The sequence below is a fragment of the Manis javanica genome, chromosome 13, assembly GCF_040802235.1.
Source record: "Manis javanica isolate MJ-LG chromosome 13, MJ_LKY, whole genome shotgun sequence".
NCBI lineage: Eukaryota > Metazoa > Chordata > Mammalia > Pholidota > Manidae > Manis > Manis javanica.
The window spans coordinates 55,763,070-55,786,218 of NC_133168.1; the positions used below are offsets into that span (position 1 = coordinate 55,763,070).

A 23,149-nucleotide genomic window follows, 5' to 3' on the forward strand; every position below is an offset into this window, starting at 1 on the left:
CTAAAGCTTGAGAATACTAGTCTATAGAAATGCCTGTAGAAAACTATGTTTAATAGTATATGCTTTTGGCTTGAGAGTTGAGATGTTCATTAAAAAACATCCATATGAAGAATGTCTTTCTATCTTGTAAAGCCACTCTTTTGGCATTGAATGATTTTTGTAATGGAGACATAATATATATTTCTTTTATAGTCAAGTGCTAGGAAAACCTTTATCTCCCCAGATTAACTGGCAGATAGATTATGATATTTACATATCTTATGTTATTATTTTCCTTTTTCACCTTTGCTGCCAGGAGGTTTGGAGCTCAATTTCATGTCCAATTTTAGCAATTACTCTTAGCCTCTTTTTCTGGTATAATTATCTGCCCATTCTCACCATCCATTTCATGGTTGTTCTTTTAATGAAATGGTTTTTCTCTTACTGTGTTATCTCCTACGGGAAAGCAAGGGTTATTATGTTCCATAGAAATAATGGTTACCCTGCTGAGGCAAATAAGCTACATCCCTGTATGTGGTCCATATTGAAGGATAATTTTCAAAATGGCGATCATGACTCATACAAATACAGTATGAACATATGTCAAAAATTTTATGCAACTCATAAAAGATTTTAAAACTATCTCAAAGAAAGCAAAGAACAGACACATTAGGCATCACTGAATGCTGAAATGAATTTACTGATAGGTGCAAAACTGGTCAGTATCCACAGGGCAATCAAGTGTAATGTTTGGAATCATCTTTTGGAGGGGGAGGGAGTAGAAGGAGGCATCAGTTACATCTCCACAGGGCAACATTCATTTGCAACTTTAATGGATGAGAATCATTTGATTACTATCAGTTTTATATAACTTTCAGAGTTGTAAAATAATCCAGTCAAAGACTGAAAGGCTTAGACCCCTGTAGAATGAGGTAACCCAAGGCCAGTGCCAGTGTTCCACTGAAAGAACCACTAGCAATCTTTCTGCTGATTTCAAGCTTTCACAGTTTTCCCTGACAGCAGGTAGTGGGCAAAGAAGTGAGTCCTCCTACAGGAGGCTGAAACTGAGAAAGAGGATCTTTGGTAGATGAGAAAGTAGATATCCTATTACCGTCTGCACATTCTCTATCCAGAGTCTGGCCTTAAAGGAGTCTTCATGGCCAGGAGTGCATTCCTGGAGACGGGAGGGAAAGATGGCTTCGGTCATGAAGAAACAGAATGGGAGCTAGGAAAGATCCCGTGCTTTAAGCTGAAGAATGAGTTGATCTCATCCTGTAAAGTGGATAATTTATTTTCATGTCATTTAGTTCACTTATTTATTTTTTGGGTCTTTTTGTCAACTCTTATTTTTAGCAGTCTTTTTTTTTTTTTGTCTTCTGGCCAGCCTCAGATGAGTAGCAGAGGACAGTAAGAAGCAGGCCTGTGTTTAATCTGTCATAGAATCAGGTAGGAAGCAGTGCCTCTGAAGATCATTGGGTAATGATAATGAGAGCCCTCGCTCCCTCCCCCTGGGGACCATACAGTCATCCTTCCTTTAGGAGACTTCCTCGCCTACCTTGGAGAATATGGAACCTCTGTTAGTTTACTAAAATGCTTTGTCTCTTACCTTATTTTTGTTATTTTTCTATGGTAAACTTTAAAAAACTTGTAGCACTAGATTGCGTTTAATTAGTTAATGGAGAAATATTATTTGCATTAATTTGAACCAATCTATTCATAATTCTGTATCATGCAATTTTAGGTCTTCTTCATATTACCAATTAAATATATATGAGCATTTCCTGATTCAGTGGCCTAGACATTAGTTAGTTGTTATAAGTTCTGAGTAAATAAGAAGCTTGATTGATAGAGTGCTAAATAAGAGTTCAGAAACATAATTTATGGAAACCTTATATTAGATGCCAGTGTCTTATTTCTCTGGTACTTTTCTCTACAATAGTTGACACTTACCATTATGGATAGGTCCAGCAGTTGAAAAAGTATACATAGATGAGACAATAGTAAATTAATATAATGATCTTTGTGTCCCGTGGTATAAAAACTTGCAACTGCAGGATTAGGCAGATAATGAATATCAGTTTGCCTTTTAAGATACACTATTTCTAATGGTCACACTCAGCAGATTTAGGTTCTGGTTCTAGCTCTGCTACTCTAATGTGAAACACAAGAAAAAGTTAATCTCTGCAGTCTTAATCTATATACATTATTTGAGCTAATATTTATTGAGTCATTATTATATTGTAGCAGGACATAGTCTATGCCTTCAAAGAGCTGAAAACACACGTGTCAATAAGTAAGTACAGCTGAATACTATAGGGACTATGAATGATTTCAGAGTGGAAGTGATGCTTGAATTCATTCTTCAAAAGAGAGATGTAATTCCAGGCAGAATAAGGCTGAGAAGCAGAGGTGGAGGTGGGGATGGGGTGGGGGCAGGAAGAGAGTCTATTCAGGAGAGGAGATCAGTAAAAGGACAAGAGCATGGAAGCATGAACAAGATGCCTGGATTTGAGAGCTTGAGCCTGGTGCAGTGAGAAATGAAGAAGTAGGTAGCAACCAAATCTTCTAATACTTAAAACATTTGACTAAAAGGTGTCTAATGCTGTAGCTTAGATTCCGATCTAAAATATCGTTAGGGAATGATATGGAGTTAATATGTTCTGATTAATCTGATGGTTCTTATATTCAGTTAAGGAGAGCCAACTAATTAGATTGACCAAGACTATGAGTTCCTTTGTGTAACTTTCAAAGGGTGTAACCTTAAAGGGTGGGAAATAGAGTACACTGTACCTCTGGTCAAAACCTTTCTCTTGCTACTTTGTCTTGTTACTGCTTACATTTTTTCTTTTCTTTCTTTTTTTTCATTGTGGGAAATTTCAAAAGCAAATGGAATAGGATAATGAACTTCCATTACCCAGCTTCAACAATTGTCAACATTCTTATTTCATTTATTCCATTTATGTTCCACCCCTCATTCAATTATTATTATTGTTGTCATTATTATTCTTACTATTTTTAGGTACCATTTATACATATCAAAATGTATAAACCTTAGACGTTTTTGACAGATATGTTTGTATAATCGACATCCCATCACAATACAAAACATTTGTATCTTCCTCCAAAATTCCCTTTTATCCCTTTCCAGTCTCTCTCTAACCCCACCCTTACCTCCAGCTGAAAAAACAAAACATTGCCCTAATTTTTTTTACTATAGATTGCTCTTGCCTGTTTTAGAAGACACAATCTCCTATATGTACTCCTTTGTGTCTGACTGACTTTGCTCAGTTTTTTATCTGTGAGGGTCATCCATGCTGTTGATCCTACCATTAGTTCCCTCCACTGTATTGCTCAGCCATATTCTGTTGTAGAAATTTACTACAATCTATTATTCTTTTGTCAAGGGACATTTTGGTTGTTTCCAATTGTGTAACATTCTTATATACATTGTTTCATAAAGATGTTTTCATTTTGTTGGATAAACCTCTAGGACTAGAATCATTAGGTCTAAAGATAGGTATATGTTTAACTTTATAAGAACTGCCAGTTTTCTAAAGTGGTTGTACCAGTGATGTATGAGAGTTACAACTACTTTTCATCCCTGCTAACATTTGCTTTTACCTCTATTTAATTTCAGCCATTCTCTTGAGTATATAGTGGAATCTCATTGTGGCATTTACTTGCATTTCCCTGATACCTAATAATGTTGAACATTTTTTCATGTGCTTATTGGTCATTTCTTTATTTTATTTTTTGTCTGTTAGTAAAGGCTTTTGCCCATTTTTAATAGGACTGATATTTTATGATTGAGTTATAATAATTGTTTCAATATTCTGAATATAAGTTATTTGTCAGATGTATGTTTTTTTGAATATTTTCTCTGACTCTGGCTTACCTATTCATTTTCTTAACAGTGTCTTTTAACAAGCAAAAGTTTAATTTTTGATTGAATCTAAGTCATAAAATTTTTATGGTTATTGCTTTCTGTGTCCTAAGAAACCCTTACTTACCTTCAGATTGAAAATATTTTCTCCTTTGTTTTCTGCTAAAACCTTTATACCTTTAGCTTTTATATTCAGGTCTGTGATCTGACCACCTAAATTAATTTTTGTCTATGGTGTGAAGTTAAGGTTGAGGTTCAGTTTTTTTCCATATGGATATTCAGTTCTAGCACCGTTTGTTGAAAAGACTTCCATTTCCCTGTTGAATTGTTTTGGCACATTTATTGAAAAGCAGTTGTCCCAGTGTGGGGTCTGAACTCTGTTCTGTTCCTTTGACCTACAGTTGACCCTGAACAACATGGGTTTAAACTGCACAGGTCCCCTTGTATATACATCTTTTTTTCAATAAATACTGTATAGCACTGTAAATGTATCTTCTCTTCCTTACTGTTTTCTTTTTATTTGTTTATTTATTTTATTTTGGTATTATTAATCTACAATTACAGAAAGAACATTATGTTTACTAGGTTCCGCCCTTCACCAAGTTCCCCCCCCACATACCCCTTCATAGTCACTGTCCATCTGCATAGTAAGATGCTGTAAAATCACTACTTGTCTTCTCTGTGTTGCACAGCCCTCCCCGAGCCCCCCACACACTATACATGCTAATTGTAATGCCCTCTTTCTGTTTCCCTGCCCTTATCCCACCCATCGTCCCCAGTACCTTTCCCTTTGGTAACTATTAGTCCGTTCTTGGGTTCTGTGATTCTGCTGCTGTTTTGTTCCTTCAGTTTTCCTTTGTTCTTATACACCACATATGAGTGAAATCATTTGGTACTTGTCCTTCTCCACCTGGCTTATTTCACTGAGCATAATACCCTCTAGCACCATCCATGTTGTTGCAAGTGGTAGGATCTGATTTTTTCTTATGGCTGCATAATATTCCATTGTGTATATGTACCAATCTTCTTTATCCATTCATCTACTGATGGACATTTAGGTTGCTTCCATATCTTGGCCATTGTAAACAGTGCAGCGATAAACATAGGGGTGCATTTGTCTTTTTCAAACTGGAGTGCTGCATTCTTAGGGTAAATTCCTAGAAGTGGAATTCCTGGGTCAAATGGTATTTCTATTTTGAGCATTCTGAGGAACCTCCGTACTGCTTTCCACAATGGTTGAACTAGTTTACATTCCCACCAGCAGTGTAAGAGGGTTCCCCTTTCTCCACAACCTTGCCAACATTTGTTGTTGTTTGTCTTTTCGATGATGGTGATCCTTACTAGTGTGAAGTCATATCTCATTGTGGTTTTAATTTGCATTTCTCTGATGATTAGCGATGTGGAGCATCTTTTCATGTGCCTGTTGGCCATCTGGATTTCTTCTTTAGAGAACTGTCTATTCAGCTCCTCTGCCCATTTTTTTACTGAATTATTTGCTTTTTGTTTGTTGAGGCGTGTGAGCTCTTTATATATTTTGGATGTCAATCCTTTATCGGATCTGTCATTTATGAATATGTTTTCCCATACTGTAGGATACCTTTTTGTTCTATTGATGGTGTCCTTTGCTGTACAGCTTTTTAGCTTGATATAGTCCCACTTGTATATTTTTGCCTTTGTTTCCCTTGCCCTGGGAGATATGTTCATGAAGAAGTCACTCATGTTTATGTCCATGAGATTTTTGCCTATGTTTTTTTCTCAGAGTTCTATGGTTTCATGACTCACATTCAGGTCTTTGATCCATTTGGAGTTTACTTTTGTGTATGGGGTTAGACAGTGATCCAGTTTCATTCTCTTATGAGCTATCCAGTTTTGCCAACACCATCTGTTGAAGAGACTGTCCTTTCCCCATTGTATGTCCATGGCTCCTTTATCGTATATTAATTGGCCATATACGTTTGGGTTAATGTCTGGAGTCTCTATTCTGTTCCACTGGTCTGTGGCTCTGTTCTTGTGCCAGTACCAAATTGTCTTGATTACTGTGGCTTTGCCATAGAGCTTGAAGTTGGGGAGTGAGATCCCCCTCCCCACTTTATTCTTCCTTCTCAGGATTGCTTTGGCTATTCAGGGTCTTGGACGATTCCATATGAATTTTTGAACTATTTGTTCCAGTTCATTGAAGAATGCTGTTGGTAATTTGATCGGGATTGCATCGAATCTTTATATTGCTTTGGGCAGGATGGCCATTTTGACGATATTAATTCGTCCTAGCCAGGAGCATGGGATGACTTTCCATTTGTCAGTGACCTCTTTAATTTCTCTTAAGAGTGTTTTGTAGTTTTCAGGGTATAGGTCTTTCACTTCCTTCGTTAGGTTTATTCCTAGGTATTTTATTCTTTTTTTTTTTTTTTTTTTTTTCTTGTTGGAAGTAGGAATTATTTTTATTAATTTTGCCAGCTATGGTGGTAGATTTTTATTTTTTTTATTTTGGTGGTAGATTTTTATTCTAGCAAAATCTTACAAAAGCTCTAGAGTTTTAATGCTTTCTGCAAGGCAAGGTAGATGATAGAGTATAGCTGCTGTTCATAGCTTACCCTGGGGAGAGAATACCCTGGTACCTTGTTTCATTTTTATGCTATATAAACAAAGAGTTAAATTTGGTGAATTTTTTTTCACTCCAACTTTTTTTTTTTTTTTTTTTTTTTGAGAGGGCATCTCTCATATTTATTGATCAAATGGTTGTTAACAACAATAAAATTCAGTATAGGGGGGTCAACGCTCAATGTACAATCATTAATCCATCTCAAGCCTAATTCTCGTCAGTCTCCAATCTTCTGAAGCATAACAAACAAGTTCTTACATGGTGAACGAATTCTTACATAGTGAATAAATTCTTACATGGTGAACAGTACAAGGGCAGTCATCACAGAAACTTTCGGTTTTGATCATGCAATATGACCTATAAACAATCAGGTCAAATATGAATATTCGTTTGATTTTTGTACTTGATCTATATGTTGATCCCCCATTTCTCCTACTATTATTATTATTTTTATTTTTAATAAAATGCTGAAGTGGTAGGTAGATGCAAGATAAAGGTAGAAAACATAGTTTAGTGCTGTAAGAAGGCAAATGTAGATGATCAGATGATCAGGTGTGTGCCTATGGACTAAGTATTAATCCAGGCTAGACAAGGGCATCAAGACATCCACGGATGCAGAAGATTTCTCTCAAAGCAGGGGGGGTGAGGTTCTGAGCCTCACCTCTGTTGATCCCCAAATTCTCACCTGATGGCCCCCCTGCGACTGTGCCTGCCTTAGGTTGTTCCTCCCTTGAGGAATCTTACCCGTCTCTGGCTAACCAGTCATCTTCCGGGGCCATACAGGGAAATGTAAAGTTGGTAAGTGAGAGAGAAGCCATATTGTTTGCAAAGGTTAGCTTTTTACTTCTTTGCAGATTTATGCCCTGTGGCTTCTATGCCCAGCACTTGTCTCAAGGTATCTTTACCACCTGGAGGAATTATGATACTCGGTAAATTCGATATGAGGCACGAATTCTATTTAAGGGTTGTAATTAGGAAGGAAGAAGAAAAGCTATAGATGTAGCATACGAAGGAAACTTGGGAGGATTGATTATTTCTTTGACATATCTTCTTGTATAGTACCTTAAGTATGTATAGGTTTTAAACTACTAACTAATTTGCACACATATATTAACATAATAGGAATACGGTGACATAAACAAAGCAAATCTATAATTACCATCCATCTCCAGTGAAGCCAAGAAAACCATTTAGGCACCCTAGGCATTTGTGAAAATTTATCTATGATATGATGGATATTGTCCAACTGTACTTGAACCATCAGACAAATTAAAGCAGCCCATTTCTGGGATCTGTTCACATCCCATATGTTCTTTTAACCATAGATAGTCTATAGTCATGAGATTTTGGAGTGATACAACTTGCACCCCTCCCAACTCCTGGTTGAGTTCCAACAGTACAGATCCGGTCAAATTCGTTGTCTCACTGTATGCACATGCCAGCCTAGACATCTCCCTCCTCATTCTTATGGCAAGTCCAGGAGATGGTGGGCTGGATGCAGCCACAACTGCAGCATCGTCCGAATCCCTGTGGAGGCTTTTTGATGATCATCCCCCGGCACAAGTCCTCCAGAGAGTGCTGATGCCGGAAGCTCCTCCTCATATCGTATCTTAGTTCATTTTCTGGGTATCCAAGCTAGGCCTTGATCTCCTGCATAGAAACAAACAGACCCTTTGCCCACACTTTGACATGCCCTCTATACCACTGTGCAGAACTCATTGGAGGTCAGCACACAGTAACTGCTTTTTTTTTTTTTTTTAAATTAAGAGAAAGGAATATTATCAGAAAACAGTACCTCCATAGCTGATCATCTGACACCCTTTAAGTGATCAACATTAAGGATATTTAAAGCATGCGTTGATCTTTGATTTACCAATAGTTTTATCCTGTTAAGGAGTAATCCCCCTTTTCCTTCTTTCTTTCTTTCTTTCTTTTATTTTTTTTTTTTTTTTTAATTTTTAATCTACACTTACATGAAGAATACTATGTTTACTATGCTCTCCCCTATATCAGGTCCCCCCTGACAACCACATTACGGTTACTGTCCATCAGCTTAGCAAAATGTTGTAGAGTCACTCCTTGTCCTCTCTGTGTTGTGCAGCCCACCCTCCCCTTTCTCCCTCCCCCCCATACATGCTAATCTTAATACCCCCCTACTTCTTCCCCCCCTTATCCCTCCCTGCCCACCCATCCTCCCCAGTTCCTTTCCCTTTGGTACCTGTTAGTCCATTTTTGGGTTCTGTAATTCCACTGCTGTTTTGTTCCTTCAGTTTTTCCTTTGTTCCTATACTCCTCAGATGAGTGACATCATTTGGTATTTCTCTTTCTCCGCTTGGCTTATTTCACTGAGCATAATACTCTCCAGCTCCATCCATGTTGCTGCAAATGGTTGGATTTTTCCACTTCTTATGGCTGAGTAGTATTCCATTGTGTATATGTACCACATCTTCTTTATCCATTCATCTACCGATGGACATTTAGGTTGCTTCCAATTCTTGGCTATTGTAAATAGTGCTGCAATAAACATAGGGGTGCATCTGTCTTTCTCAAACTTGATTGCTGCGTTCTTAGGGTAAATTCCTAGGAGTGGGATTCCTGGGTCAAAAGGTAGGTCTGTTTTGAGCATTTTGATGAACCTCCAAACTGCTTTCCACAATGGTTGAACTAATGTACATTCCCACGAGCAGTGTAGGAGGGTTCCCCTTTCTCCACAGCCTCGCCAACATTTGTGGTTGTTTGTCTTTTGGATGGCAGCTATCCTTACTGGTGTGAGGTGATACCTCATTGTAGTTTTAATTTGCATTTCTCTGATAATTAGCGATGTGGAGCATCTTTTCATGTGTCTGTTGGCCATCTGAATTTCTTCTTTGGAGAACTGTCTGTTCATCTCCTCTGCCCATTTTTTAATTGGATTTTTTGCTTTTTGTTTGTTGAGGTGCATGAGCTCTTTATATATACTGGACGTCAAGCCTTTATCGGATCTGTCATTTTCAAATATATTCTCCCATACTGTAGGGTTCCTTTTTGTTCTATTGATGGTGTCTTTTGCTGTACAGAAGCTTTTCAGCTTGATGTAGTCCCTCTTGCTCATTTTTGCTGTTGTTTTCCTTGCCCGGGGAGATATGTTCAAGAAGAGCTCACTCAGCTTTATGTCTAAGAGGTTTTTGCCTATGTTTTTATCCAAGAGTTTAATGGTTTCATGACTTACATTCAGGTCTTTGATCCATTTTGAGTTTACCTTTGTATATGGGGTGAGCCAATGGTCCAGTTTTATTCTCCTACATGTAGCTGTCCAGTTTTGCCAGCACCATCTGTTGAAGAGACTGTCATTTTGCCATTGTATGTCCATGGCTCCTTTATCAAATATTAATTGACCATATTTGTTTGGGTTAATTTCTGGAGTCTCTAGTCTGTTCCAGTGGTCTGTGGCTCTGTTCTTGTGCCAGTACCAAATTGTCTTGATTACTATGGCTTTGTAGTAGAGCTTAAAGTTGGGGAGTGAGATCCCCCCTACTTTATTCTTCTTTTTCAGGATTGCTTTGGCTATTCAGGGTCTTTGGTGTTACCATATGAATTTTTAAATTATTTGTTCCAATTCATTGAAGAATGTTGCTGGTAATTTGAGAGGGATTGCATCAAATCTGTATATTGCTTTGGGCAGGATGGCCATTTTGATGATATTAATTTTTCCTAGCCATGATCATGGGATGAGTTTCCATTTATTAGTGTCCCCTTTAATTTCTCTTAAGAGTGACTTGTAGTTTTCAGAGTATAAGTCTTTCACTTCTTTGGTTAGGTTTATTCGTAGGTATTTTATTCTTTTTGATGCAATGGTGAATGGAATTGTTTTCCTGATTTCTCTTTCTATTGATTCATTGTTAGTGTATAGGAAAACTACAGATTTCTGTGTGTTAATTTTGTATCCTGCAACTTTGCTGTATTCTGATATCAGTTCTAGTAGTTTTGGAGTGGAGTCTTTAGGGTTTTTTATGTACAGTATCATATCATCTGCAAATAGTGACAGTTTAACTTCTTCTTTACCAATCTGGATTCCTTGTATTTCTTTGTTTTGTCTGATTGCCGTGGCTAGGACCTCCAGTATTATGTTAAATAACAGTGGGGAGAGTGGGCATCCCTGTCTGGTTCCCGATCTCAGAGAAAAAGCTTTCAGCTTTTCGCTGTTCAGTATAATGCTGGCTGTGGGTTTATCATATATGGCCTTTATTATGTTGAGGTACTTGCCCTCTATTCCCATTTTGCTGAGAGTTTTTATCATGAATGGATGTTGAATTTTGTCATATGCTTTTTCAGCATCTATGGAGATGATCATGTGGTTTTTGTCTTTCTTTTTGTTGATGTGGTGGATGATGTTGATGGATTTTCGAATGTTGTACCATCCTTGCATCCCTGGGATGAATCTCACTTGGTCATGGTGTATGATCCTTTTGATATACTGTTGAATTCTGTTAGCTAATATTTTATTGAGTATTTTTGCATCTACATTCATCAGGGATATTGGTCTGTAATTTTCTTTTTTGGTGGGGTCTTTGCCTGGTTTTGGTATTAGGGTGATGTTGGCTTCATAGAATCAGCTTGGGATTATTCCCTCTTCTTCTATTTTTTGGAACACTTTAAGGAGAATGGGTATTATGTCTTCTCTGTGTGTCTGATAAAATTCCGAGGTAAATCCGTCTGACCCCGGGGTTTTGTTCTTGGGTAGTTTTTTGATTACTGTTTCAATTTCTTTGCTCGTAATTGGTTTGTTTAACTTTTGTGTTTCTTCCTTGGTCAGTCTTGGGAGGTTGTATTTTTCTAGGAAGTTGTCCATTTCTTCTAGGTTTTCCAGCTTGTTGGCATATAGGTTTTCATAGTAGTCTTTAGTAATTGTTTGTAATTCTGTGGAGTCTGTTGTGATTTTTCCATTCTCATTTCTGATTCTGTTGATTTGTGTTGATTCTCTTTTTCTCTTAATGAGTTTGGCTAGAGGCTTATCTATTTTGTTTATTTTCTCAAAGAACCAGCTCTTGGTTTTGTTGATTTTTGCTATTGTTTTATTCTTCTCAATTTTGTTTATTTCTTCTCTGATGTTTATTATGTCCCTTCTTCTGCTGACTTTAGGCCTCATTTGTTCTTCTTTTTCCAGTTTCGATTATTGTGATGTTAGACTATTCATTTGGGATTGTTCTTCCTTCTTCAACTGTGCCTGGATTGCTATATACTTTACTCTTAAGACTGCTTTTGCTGTGTCCCACAGAAGTTGGGGCTTAGTGTTGTTTTTGTCATTTGTTTCTATATATTCCTTGATATCTATTTTGATTTGTTCATTGATCCATTAATTATTTAGTAGCATGTTGTTAAGCCTCCGTGTGTTTGTATGCCTTTTTGTTTTCTTTGTAGAATTTATTTCTAGTTTCATACCTTTGTGGTCTGAAAAATTCTATATGCTGCTTACAAGAATTTTAATATTTTGGAATTTACTGAGGCTCTTTTTGTGAGCTAGTATGTGGTCTATTCTGGAGAATCTTCCATGTGCACTTGAGAAGAATGTATATCCTGTTGCTTTTGGATGTAGAGTTCTATAGATGTCTTTTAGGTCCATCTGTTCTAGTGTGTTGTTCAGTGCCTGTGTGTCCTTACTTATTTTCTCCCTGGTGGATCTATCCTTCGGGGTGAGTGGTGTGTTAATGTCTCCTAAAATGAATGCATTGCAGTCTATTTCCCTCTTTAGTTCTGTTAGTATTTGCTTCACATATGCTGGTGCTCCTGTATTGGGTGCATATATATTTAGAATGGTTATATCCTCTTGTTGGACTGATCCCTTTATCATTATGTAGTATCCTTCTTTATCTCTTGTTACTTTCTTTGTTTTGAAGTCTATTTTGTCTGATATTAGTGCTGCAACCCCTGCTTTCTTCTCACTGTTGTTTGCCTGAAATATGTTTTTCCATCCCTTGACTTTTAGTCTATGCTTGTCTTTGGGTTTAAGGTGAGTTTCTTGTAAGCAGCATATAGATGGGTCTTGCTTTTTTATCCATTCTATTACTCTGTGTCTTTTGATTGATGCATTAAGTCCATTTACATTTAGGGTGACTATTGAGAGATATGTACTTATTGCCATTGCAGGCTTTAGATTCGTGGTTACGAAAGGTTCAAGGTTAGCTTCTTTAGTATCTTACTGCCTAACTTAGCTCGCTCATTGAGCTGTTATATATACTGTCTGTAGATTCTTTTCTTTTCTCCCTTCTTATTCCTCCTCCTCCATTCTTCATATGTTGTGTGTTTTGTTCTGTGCTCTTTTTAGGAGTGCTCCCATCTAGAGCTATCCCTGTAGGATGCCCTGTAGGGGTGGTTTTTGGAAAGCAATATCCCTCAGCTTTTGTTTGTCTGGGAATTGTTTAATCCTGCCATCATATTTAAATGATAGTCGTGTTGGATATAGTATCCTTGGTTCAAGGCCCTTCTGTTTCATTGCATTAAGTATATCATGCCATTCTCTTCTGGCCTGTAGGGTTTCTGTCGAGAAGTCTCATGTTAGCCTGATGGGTTTTCCTTTATAGGTGACCTTTTTCTCTCTAGCTGCCTTTAAAACTCTTTCCTTGTCCTTGATCCTTGCCATTTTAATTACTATGTGTCTTGGTGTTGTCCTCCTTGGATCCTTTCTGTTGGGGGTTCTGTGTAATTCCATGGTCTGTTCGATTATTTCCTCCCCCAGTTTGGGGAAGTTTTCAGCAATTATTTCTTCAACGAGACTTTCTATCCCTTTTCATCTTTCTTCTTCTTCTGGTATCCCTATAATACGAATATTATTCCTTTTGGCTTGCTCACATAGTCCTCTTAGTGTTGTTTCATTCCTGGAGATCCTTTTATCTCTCTCTATGTCAGCTTCTATACATTCCTGTTCTCTGGCTTCTATTCCTTCAATGGCCTCTTGCATCTTATCCATTCTGCTTATAAGTCCTTCTAGGGATTGTTTCACTTCTGTGATCTCCTTCCTGACATCTGTGATCTCCCTCCGGACTTCATCCCATTGCTCTTGCATTTTTCTCTGCATCTCATCCCATTGGTCTTGCATTTTTCTCTGCATCTCTGTCAGCATGTTCATGATTTTTAGTTTGAATTGTTTTTCAGGAGGACTGGTTAGGTCTGTCTCTTTCTCAGGTGTTGTCTCTGTGATCTTTGTCTGCCTGTATGGTGATAGAGATAGTTTGCAGAGCTGGTAGGAGTGACCGCTGGAAGAGCTTCCCTTCTTGTTGGTTTGTGGCCTTCCTCTCCTGGGAGAATAGCGACCTCTAGTGGCTTATGCTTGTCAGCTGTGCGCAGACAGGGCTTCTGCTACCTGCCTGTTTGCTATGGAGTTTATCTCCTCTGTTGCTGTGGGCGTGGCCTGGCTGGGGCTGCTCCTCCAAAGTGGTGGAGCCCTGTTGGAGGGGGAGCGGCTGGGATCCTATTTATCTCCGTAAGGGGCCTCTGTGCTCCCTGTTGCCCAGGGGGTTAGAGTGCCCAGAGATCCCCATATTCCCTGCCTCTGGTCTAAGTGTCCTGTCCTGCCCCTTTAAGACTTCCAAAAAGCTCTCTCCAAACCAAAACAACAATAGCAACAATGAGAGAGGGAACAGAAAAAAAAAAAAAAAAGGAAAAAACAGGCGATTTTTTTTTTTTTTTCCCTCAGGCGCCGGTCCCAGGCACCCGCTCACTGGTCCTGCTGCCCTGCCTCCCTAGCACCGGGGTCCCTGTCCCTTCAAGGCTTCCAAAAAGCACCTGTCCACCGGTCCCACAGGATAAAACACGCGATATTCTTTGTCTTCAGGCGCCCGTCCTGCTGCTCTGCCACCCTAGCACCAGGGTCCCTGTCCCTTTAAGGCTTCCAAAAAGCACTCGCCAAAAAGAGAAAAAAAAAAGGGGAAAAACGCGCGATTTCCTCCATCCTCAGGCGCCGGTCTCAGGCACCCACCCTCCGGTCCCGCAGGGAAAAACACAGGATATTCTTTGTCCTCAGGTGCCGGTCCCAGGCACCCGTTCATCGGTCCCGCCGCCCTGCCTCCCTAGCACCGGGGTCCCTGTCCCTTAAGGCTTCCAAAAAGCACTCACCAAAAAGAGAAAAAAAAAGGGGAAAAATGCACGATTTCCTCAGTCCTCAGGCGCCGGTCTCAGGCACCCGCCCACTGGTCCCGCAAGGAAAAACCTGCGATATTCTTTGTCCTCGGGCACTGGTTCCAGGCACCCACTCACCGGTCCTGCTGCTCTGCCTCCCTAGCACCGGGGTCCCTGTCCCTTTAAGGCTTCCAAAAGGCACTCTCCAAAAAAAAAACCGCTCCTTTTCTTTCCACCCGCCGGGAGCCAGGGGGAGGGGCGCTCGGGTCCCTCCGGTCCGGGGCTTGTATCTTACCACCTTCGCAAGGCGCTGGGTTCTTTCAGGTGTGGATGTGGTCTGGATGTTGGCCTGTGTCCTCTGGTCTGTATTTTAGGAAGAATTTTCTTTGTTATATTTTCATAGCCCTATGTGTTTTTGGGAGGAGATTTCCACTGCTCTACTCATGCCGCCATCCTGCTCCGCCCCTCTATGCCCATTTTGTTGAGAGTTTTTATCATGAATGGATGTTGAATTTTGTCGAATGCTTTTTCAGCATCTATGGAGATGATCATGTGGTTTTTGTCCTTTTTTTGTTGATGTGGTGGATGATGTTGATGGATTTTTGAATGTTGTACCATCCTTGCATCCCTGGGATGAATCCCATTTGGTCATGGTGTATGATCCTCTTGATCTATTTTTGAATTCGGTTTGCTAATATTTTGTTGATTATTTTTGCATCTACGTTCATCAGGGATATTGGTCTGTAGTTTTCTTTTTTTGGTGGGGTCTTTGCCTGGTTTTGGTATTAGGGTGATGTTGGCTTCATAGAATGAGTTTGGGAGTATTCCCTCCTCTTCTATTTTTTGGAAAACTTTAAGAAGAATGGGTGTTATGTCTTCTCTCTATGTCTGATAAAATTCCAAGGTAAATCCATCTGGCCCGGGGGTTTTTTTGTTGGGTAGTTTTTTGATTACCGATTCAATTTCATTGCTGGTAATTGGTCTGTTTATATTTTCTGTTTTTTTCTGGGTCAGTCTTGGAAGGTTGTATTTTTCTAGGAAGTTGTCCATTTCTCCTAGGTTTTCCAGCTTGTTAGCATATAGGTTTTCATAGTATTCTCTAATAATTCTTTGTATTTCTGTGGGGTCCGTCATGATTTTTCCTTTCTCGTTTCTGATTCTGCTGATGTGTGTTGATTCTCTTTTTCTCTTAATAAGTCTGGCTAGAGGCTTATCTATTTTGTTTATTTTTTTGAAGAACCAGCTCTTGGTTTCATTGATTTTTTCTATTGTTTTATTCTCCTCAATTTTATTTATTTCTTCTCTGATCTTTATTATGTCTCTCCGTCTGCTGACCTTAGGCCTCATTTGTTCTTTTTCCAATTTCGATAATTGTGACATTAGACTGTTCATTTGGGATTGTTCTTCCTTCTTTAAATATGCCTGGATTGCTATATACTTTCCTGTTAAGACTGCTTTTGTTGCATCCCACAGTAGTTGGGGCTTTGTGTTGTTGTTATTTGTTTCCGTATATTGCTGGATCTCCATTTTAATTTAGTCATTGATCCATTGATTATTTAGGAGCATGTTGTTAAGCCTCCATGTGTTTGTGAGCCTTTTTGCTTTCTTTATACAATTTATTTCTAGTTTTATACTTTTGTGGTCTGAAAAGTTGGCTGGTAGGATTTCAATCTTTTGGAATTTACTGAGGTTCTTTTTGTGGCCTAGTATGTGGTCTATTCTGGAGAATGTTCCATGTGCACTTGAGAAGAATATGTGTCCTGTTGCTTTTGGATGTAGAGTTCTATAGATGTCTATTAGGTCCATCTGTTCTAGTATGTTGTTCAGTGCCTCTGTGTCCTTACTTATTTTCTGTCTGGTGGATCTGTTCTTTGGAGTGAGTGGTGTGTTAAAGTCTCCCAAAATGAATGCATTGCATTCTGTTTCCTCCTTTAATTCTGTTAGTATTTGTATCACATATATTGGTGCTCCTGTATTGGGTGCATATATGTTTATAATGGTTATATCCTCTTGTTGGACTGAGCCCTTTATCATTATGTAATGTCCTTCTTTATCTCTTGTTACTTTCTTTATTTTGAAGTCTATTTTGTCTGATACTAGTATTGCAATACCCTTTTTTCTCTCTGTTGTTTGCATGAAATATCTTTCTCCATCCCTTGACCTTTAATCTGTGCATGTCTTTGGGTTTGAGGTGAGTCTCTTGTAAGCAGCATATAGATGGGTCTTACTTTTTTATCCATTCTATTACTCTGTGTCTTTTGATTGGTGTATTCAGTCCATTTACATTTAGGGTGATTATTGAAAGATATGTACTTATTGCCATTGCAGGCTTTAGATTTGTGGTTACCAAAGGCTGGGGACAGCAGCGCTGGAAGGAACCAAGAGCAGATCCGTGCGCCGCAGGAGAGGCTTGTGCTAGCCTGGCCTGTAAGGTTTCTGTTGAGAAGTCTGAGGATAGCCTGATGGATTTTCCTTTGTAGGTGACCTTTTTACTCTCTCTGGCTGCCTTTAATACTCTGTCCTTGTCCTTGATCTTTGCCATTTTAATTATTAGGTGTCTTGGTGTTTTCCTCTTTGGATCCCGTCTCTCGAGAGTTCTGTGTGCCTCCGTAGTCTGAGCAACTATTTCCTCCCCCAGTTTGAGAAGTTCTCAGCAGTTATTTCTTCAAAGACACTTTCTATCTGTTTTTCTCTCTCTTCTTCCTCTGGTACCCCTATAATGCAGATATTGTTCCTTTTGGATTGATCACACAGTTCTCTCCTGCTTCTGGGCCCATGTGTCGGGGTCCGTGCCAGTTGGAGGAATGACTGGCAGGCTGCTTAGTGCCGTGAGGGGCTTCAGAGCTGCACTGCCTCCATTTAGGGCGCCTAAGTTTCCCCGGTATTCCCAGCTGCCGGGATAACTTTGTCCAGCTATGGTTCTCTGTCTCTTTAAGACTTGCAGAAAGCACTCGCTTTTCTTTTGTCTCAGGGGCGCCGGTTGTGGGGACCTGCCCACAGGTTTTGCTTTTCCGTTTCTCTAATATCCAGCACCCTGTGCACCTTGTGTCTGCGTTCCGGGTGCAAATTTCTAGAGCTGGTTGTTTAGCAGTCCTAGGCTTTCACTCCCTCCCCGTTCCGACTCCTTTCTTCCCGCCAGGTTTTGGGGTGGGGGAGTGTTCGGGTCCCGCCTGGCCGCAGCTTGTATCTTACCCCCTTCATGTGATGTTGAGTTCTCGCAGATGTAGATGTATCCTGGCTGTTGTACTGCATCCACTGGTGTCTCTTTTAGGAATAGTTGTATTTATTGTATTTTCATAAATATATATGTTTTGGGGAGGAGATTTCCTCTGAACTACTCATGCCACCATCTTCCCATGATCCCTTATTGTTTTCTTAATATTTTCTTTTCTCTAGCTTACTTTATTGTAAGTATACAGTATATAGTACACATAAAATACAAAATATGTGTTAATTAACTATGTTATCAGTAAGGCTTTCAGTCAGTAGTAGGCTATTAGTAGTTAAGTTTCTGGGGAGTCAAAAAGTTGTACATGGATTTTTGACTGTGCAGCAGGATCAGCACCCCTAACCCCTGTGTTCTTCAAGGATCAGCTGTACTTAATGTATCCTTATGTCAATATGGCACTGTCTTGATTACTGTAGTGTTTTAGTGAGTCTTGAGTCTGGTAGTATAAGTAGTGCAACATTTTTGTTCTTTTTCAAGTTTCTTTTTTTAGCTATTCTAGGTCTTGCTTATTTCCACATAAACTTTAAAAGTCATTCATCCATTTTTATTAAAAAGCTGGGACTGTGAATTATTTATAAATTATTTTAAAAGAGAATTAACTTCTTAAGCAGTATCAAGCCTATGAACTTAGTACATTTCTCCATTTATTTAGGCCTTCTTTAATTTCAGCAATGTTGTAGTTTCTAGTGTGGATGTTTTACATGTCTTTTGTTAAATGTACATTATTACATACATATATATGTAAATATTTTGTTATTTGATCCCATTATAAATATATTTAAAAATTTTTTTCCTGCTAGTATATAGAAATATAATTGATTTTATATATTAACCTATACACTCACCAAGTTTTTAACACACAGTTCCTATGTATCATAGACTTTGTACCCTTCATGTTTACATAGTGTTTTAGACTTGAATGCCCTTGTCTCCCATGTCAGTGCCTAAAGCGGGCCAGTGTGAATGTCATGGCCTTCGTGAACTCCTCTGACACTGCCCCAGCTTGTTCAAATAGTCTTTCCTCAGAGAGTCTCTATTAGAGCACTTTCCACTTTCAGTCTTGAATGAGCCATTCTTTGAAGGCAAGGGCTATACTTTATCTCCTTTTTATCCCCACAGTTCCTAGCACAGTGCTTTGATTCTCAGTTTAGGAACGCATCTTTTCAACATTAATCTCAGGATGTATAGGGAATTAAGTGTCTCTGGGGTGAAGTGGGGCTGGCGGAAATTCTTAGAGGCAACTTCAATCAATTGGCAACAATCCCTGAAGTGTATCTTAAAATACACTTAAAAGCATATTTTAAGGTTATGTTTACTAGTGCATGATCTACTTAAATGTGGCTAAGGCTTTTGCTGCCATTTTTGAATGTTTGTAGATTGTTTGTTCTTATTTGCTTTTTTGTTTTCTAGGTGGCAGACTGTGCTTGGGATGAAACCATAAAGATATATGATCCTGTTTGTCTTACTATGCCTGCTTGAGATATACTACTCCAATCAAAAACAAAGCATATTGGCTGAAGGACTACTTAGTGGGAAATAAACTATTGATAACATAGACATTATGCTTTTATATGCTATTCGGATTTCAAATTTTACAAATTACCCTGGAATCAGTTTTAAGGCAGCTGATAAAGACTTTGGCTCACTATTTAAGCCTGGCACATAAGCCATATTTCTTAAAATCCTAAGGAATAAGTGATGTTATGGTATATATTATATGATTTATTAAAATGTAACCTCTGTATTATAAAATGAATTAAAATATGGGAGATTCATAGATTATATTGATAGTAATATATTTTGTTTTTAATTTATCAATTTTTATGTAAAATGTAATCACTGCTATTGATAAAAATAAAAATAAACTGCATCTCTTGATCACTTGTGATTTTATGACATTCCCAGCAAGGTTACTTTTTCTAAAATGGTGTATATATGGGTACAATACTATATGTAATATAGCTATATCTATGGTTCAATAACAGGGCTCTAATGTAGATTTGATTTATTCAGCAGTTATTCATTGAGCATCTATGTGCTTGACACAGGATGAATAAGATTTCATCAAGGACTGGTGCCTGCTTTAAGAGCATGGAATGCTGTGAGTTCAGAGCTTACAAGTTTCTTTACATTTATTCAAATATTTTTAGATATACCAATGACCATTTCTCTCTTCTCTACTATCAAATTTTTTAAAAACTGGCCACGGGGCAAAAAGTTTTAGGCCCTACTAAGGTTTCAAGCAATTCCCCTTGAAACCAGCCCCAAGTAATACTCTAAACCCTCTTCATTACCTCCCTTAGTCTCCTTAAAAAATCTCTAGGTTCAGATGACCTGTAAAAATATAGATTAAAAGGGAAAAATTGGTCAAACAAAACTTTGAATAATATTTATATTTTTATGTACCATTAAAATAAAACGTGTTATAAATGGCAAAAATTGTCCTTAAAATTTGACAAGTTTTTGAGCATTTTTAAACAGCAAAATATACTTGTAATCAGAATAAAAATAAAACATGTATATCATCTAATTTACATATTTCTTTGTTTACTTGTTTCAGAAAAAAAAATGGTAGCTTACAAAATACAAAAACAAGATTGCATGAAAGATAGAACAAGAGGAGACATATAGTCCAAAGTCTATAAAAAAGTTGCTTCTGGCAGCAAAATGGGAAGCATGGTCAAGCACCCAATTCATCCTAGTCCCAAGCTTGGCCCTAGCACCATGCCTGACACACAGAAGGTGCCCAATAAGTATTTGTTAAATGAGTGAGTGGTCTCAGGGAAAGTGAATTTATCATAAGAAACAAGGAGCTCCAACACATTCTTAGTGTCACTATGGTGAGGTTCATAGAGCTGTTTCTTATTGCAATGAAATGACTTATTTATTTTCCTTTTAGAATGCAGGAGATTTTTATTAAACTAATCTACCATGTATCTTCTGAAACAAACACTTGTGATATAAAAATTAACATCTCTCTTGATTTATTTTTTGCCTCTATTTTGGAGATTTTAGAGATGTTTACAGCACTAACTTCATAATATTTAACTCAGGTTCTTGGAGTCTCTCAACAGGAATGAATGTGGGTGAACATTTATCCAGTGGGTTCCCTCGAGCTAAGATTGGAAACCTAGAAGGAAAGGAGCTGGATTTTATCCTGAAAGAGAAGGCACAAGATGTGTAAATACCTGGTAGTTTACAAGCCATGCAGTCTCTGGACTTTAAGAGGACAACCAGTCTTCCTGCCAGGTTGGGAAAGTCAGCATTTATCTCCTGGCTACCGAGCTCATAGTTTTTATCCTGTCTGTCTCCCCCAGTTCCTTCTGCACCTGCATTGTCAGCACGCACCAAAGAGTGATTGCAGGAAAAGACACTCAGCTCACTGAGTACCTTCTGGATCTGAACCCTGTCTGAGATGCTTTCTGCATGTTATCCCTTTTAATCTTTATAACATCCCTGCAAGGAAGACTTCCCAGTTTTCCAGACAAGGAAACAAAAGCTCTCAAGAGCCATAATAACCAGGAAGTATGAAACTGGAATGTGAAATCTGCTGCAACTGTATCCAAACTCATGATCCTGGCAGCTTCCTTTCCCTAGGAATATTAGAAATTGACTCACCTAAAAATAACAAAGATGTGGAACTCTCTGTGACTAAATCCTGGTCATTCCTGAGGGAACTGACAAAACTGAGCCTCAAAGTCTAACGAGGTAAGAAGCTGACCCAGGATCTGGAGTAATCCTACCAAGGTATGTAACTCCCAGGAAGATGCAGGCTGAGAGCGAGCTATCCCTTCTGCCTTGGCGCTTTGCAACTATCTTAGCTATAATATGGCTCTTCCAAAATATAGCTCACTGATCTTCTTGAATGAGGTAATATCCACTTAAGTGTTTTTTACTTCCACTTTTTACTGAATCTTCCTGGATCTGTACTTCCTACCTTCCCTGCCCAGGACGCCCCAGCCTTTGCACTCACTTTTCACCTAACTCATCTTGCCCCCTAAGTGGGCTCCACCTACCCATGCTTTTTCATGCACTCAAGCTAAAGACCTGCCATCTCTGTTCCTTCCCTTCCACGTCTCCATTAGAAGACACATCAAATAGATCACTAAGTCCTGTCCCTTTTACCCCCCTAAATACTTCTTCATTCTGTCTCTTCCCTTCAGTCCAGCCACCACTGCACTAGTTCAGGCCGTCATTATGCTCTGAATGATCACAGCAGCTTCCTAAATGACGTGTCTGTTTCTAGTTCTGTGCCTTCAGAGCCATCGTCCTCAGCACAGCTGCCGGGGACTGATCTAAAATGCAACCTGATTGCATCAACTCAGTGTGAAACCTTTCTCTGCTTATAGGATTGCTAGAGGAGAAAGTTCAGGCTAACTAACCAGGCAGCTGAGGTCCTCTGGGGCCAACCCCTGCCTTTCCCTGCAGCATTGCTTCTCTCCGTGGTGTCACACACTCTGTGCTCCAGCAGCACCAAGTGTGCTCACGAATTCCCTGTGTAAATAATGCAGGTTTTCATTTCTTTGCTCAAGCTAGTCCATGGGCCTGGATTGCCCTGCTCTTGGCTTAGCAAATTCTTATGCGTCATTTGAAAGTCATGTGAAATGACTAAAGAAAAGACTGACAACATACACAAATTAAAATAGCAACACACACCATTTGCACTAAACAAGGGTATATTGGAAGGATTTATTTGCAAAATATATAACAAATAAGTTAATATCCAGAATTTATAAAAGCTTAAAATTTACTAAGAACACATCCAAACGTAAAAGTGGACAAAGGGTATCAATAGACAATTCATAGATACAGAAATGCAAATGTTTAATGTACTTCAAAAAATACTTGTTTATTATGCTTCACTTTCTTGTGCTTTGCAAACAACATATTTTTTAAAAACTGAAGGTTTGTGGCAAACCGATATTGAGCAAGTCTGTCAGCACCATTTTTCCAACAGCATTTACTTCTTGTCTCTGTGTCACATTGTGGTAATTCCCCAAATATTTCAAACATATTCATTATTGTATTTGTTATACTGATCTGTGATCAGTGATTATGACTTGCTGAAAGCGCCGATGATGGTTAGCATTTTCTAGCAATATTTTTTAATAAAGATATATGCATGTTTGTAGACAATGCTACTGCACAATTAATAAACTACAATATAGTTTAAGTGTAACTTTCAATATGCACTGAGAAGCAAAAAAATTCACTTGCCTCACAATATTTGTTTTACTGCAGTGGTCTGGAGCCCAACCACAATATCTCTAAGTAGCTCTGCTCAGTCAGACTTTGTCTCACTGACGACAGAGAAATGCAAATTAAATGAGACCTGGGGTTTTTCGTTTATCAGTTTGGCAAACATCTA

The 23,149-nt window shown here is 38.6% G+C and overlaps 1 protein-coding gene across 2 annotated transcripts in view; it reads left to right on the forward strand.

The window, feature by feature from the left end:
- Window positions 1–19,659, forward strand: part of PEX7 (peroxisomal biogenesis factor 7) — a 96,898-nt gene extending 77,239 nt beyond the window's left edge. Inside the window, exons 10-11 of one of the 2 annotated variants that reach the window (XM_073219652.1) lie at window positions 16,881–17,028; window positions 19,192–19,659. In XM_073219652.1, the coding sequence (XP_073075753.1) occupies window positions 16,881–17,015 (135 nt within the window). In that variant the 3' untranslated portion in view covers window positions 17,016–17,028; window positions 19,192–19,659. The remainder of the gene's footprint in view (window positions 1–16,880; window positions 17,029–19,191) is intronic. The other variant, XM_036994724.2, reaches the window with a different exon arrangement.
- Window positions 19,660–23,149: the final 3,490 nt, after the last annotated feature.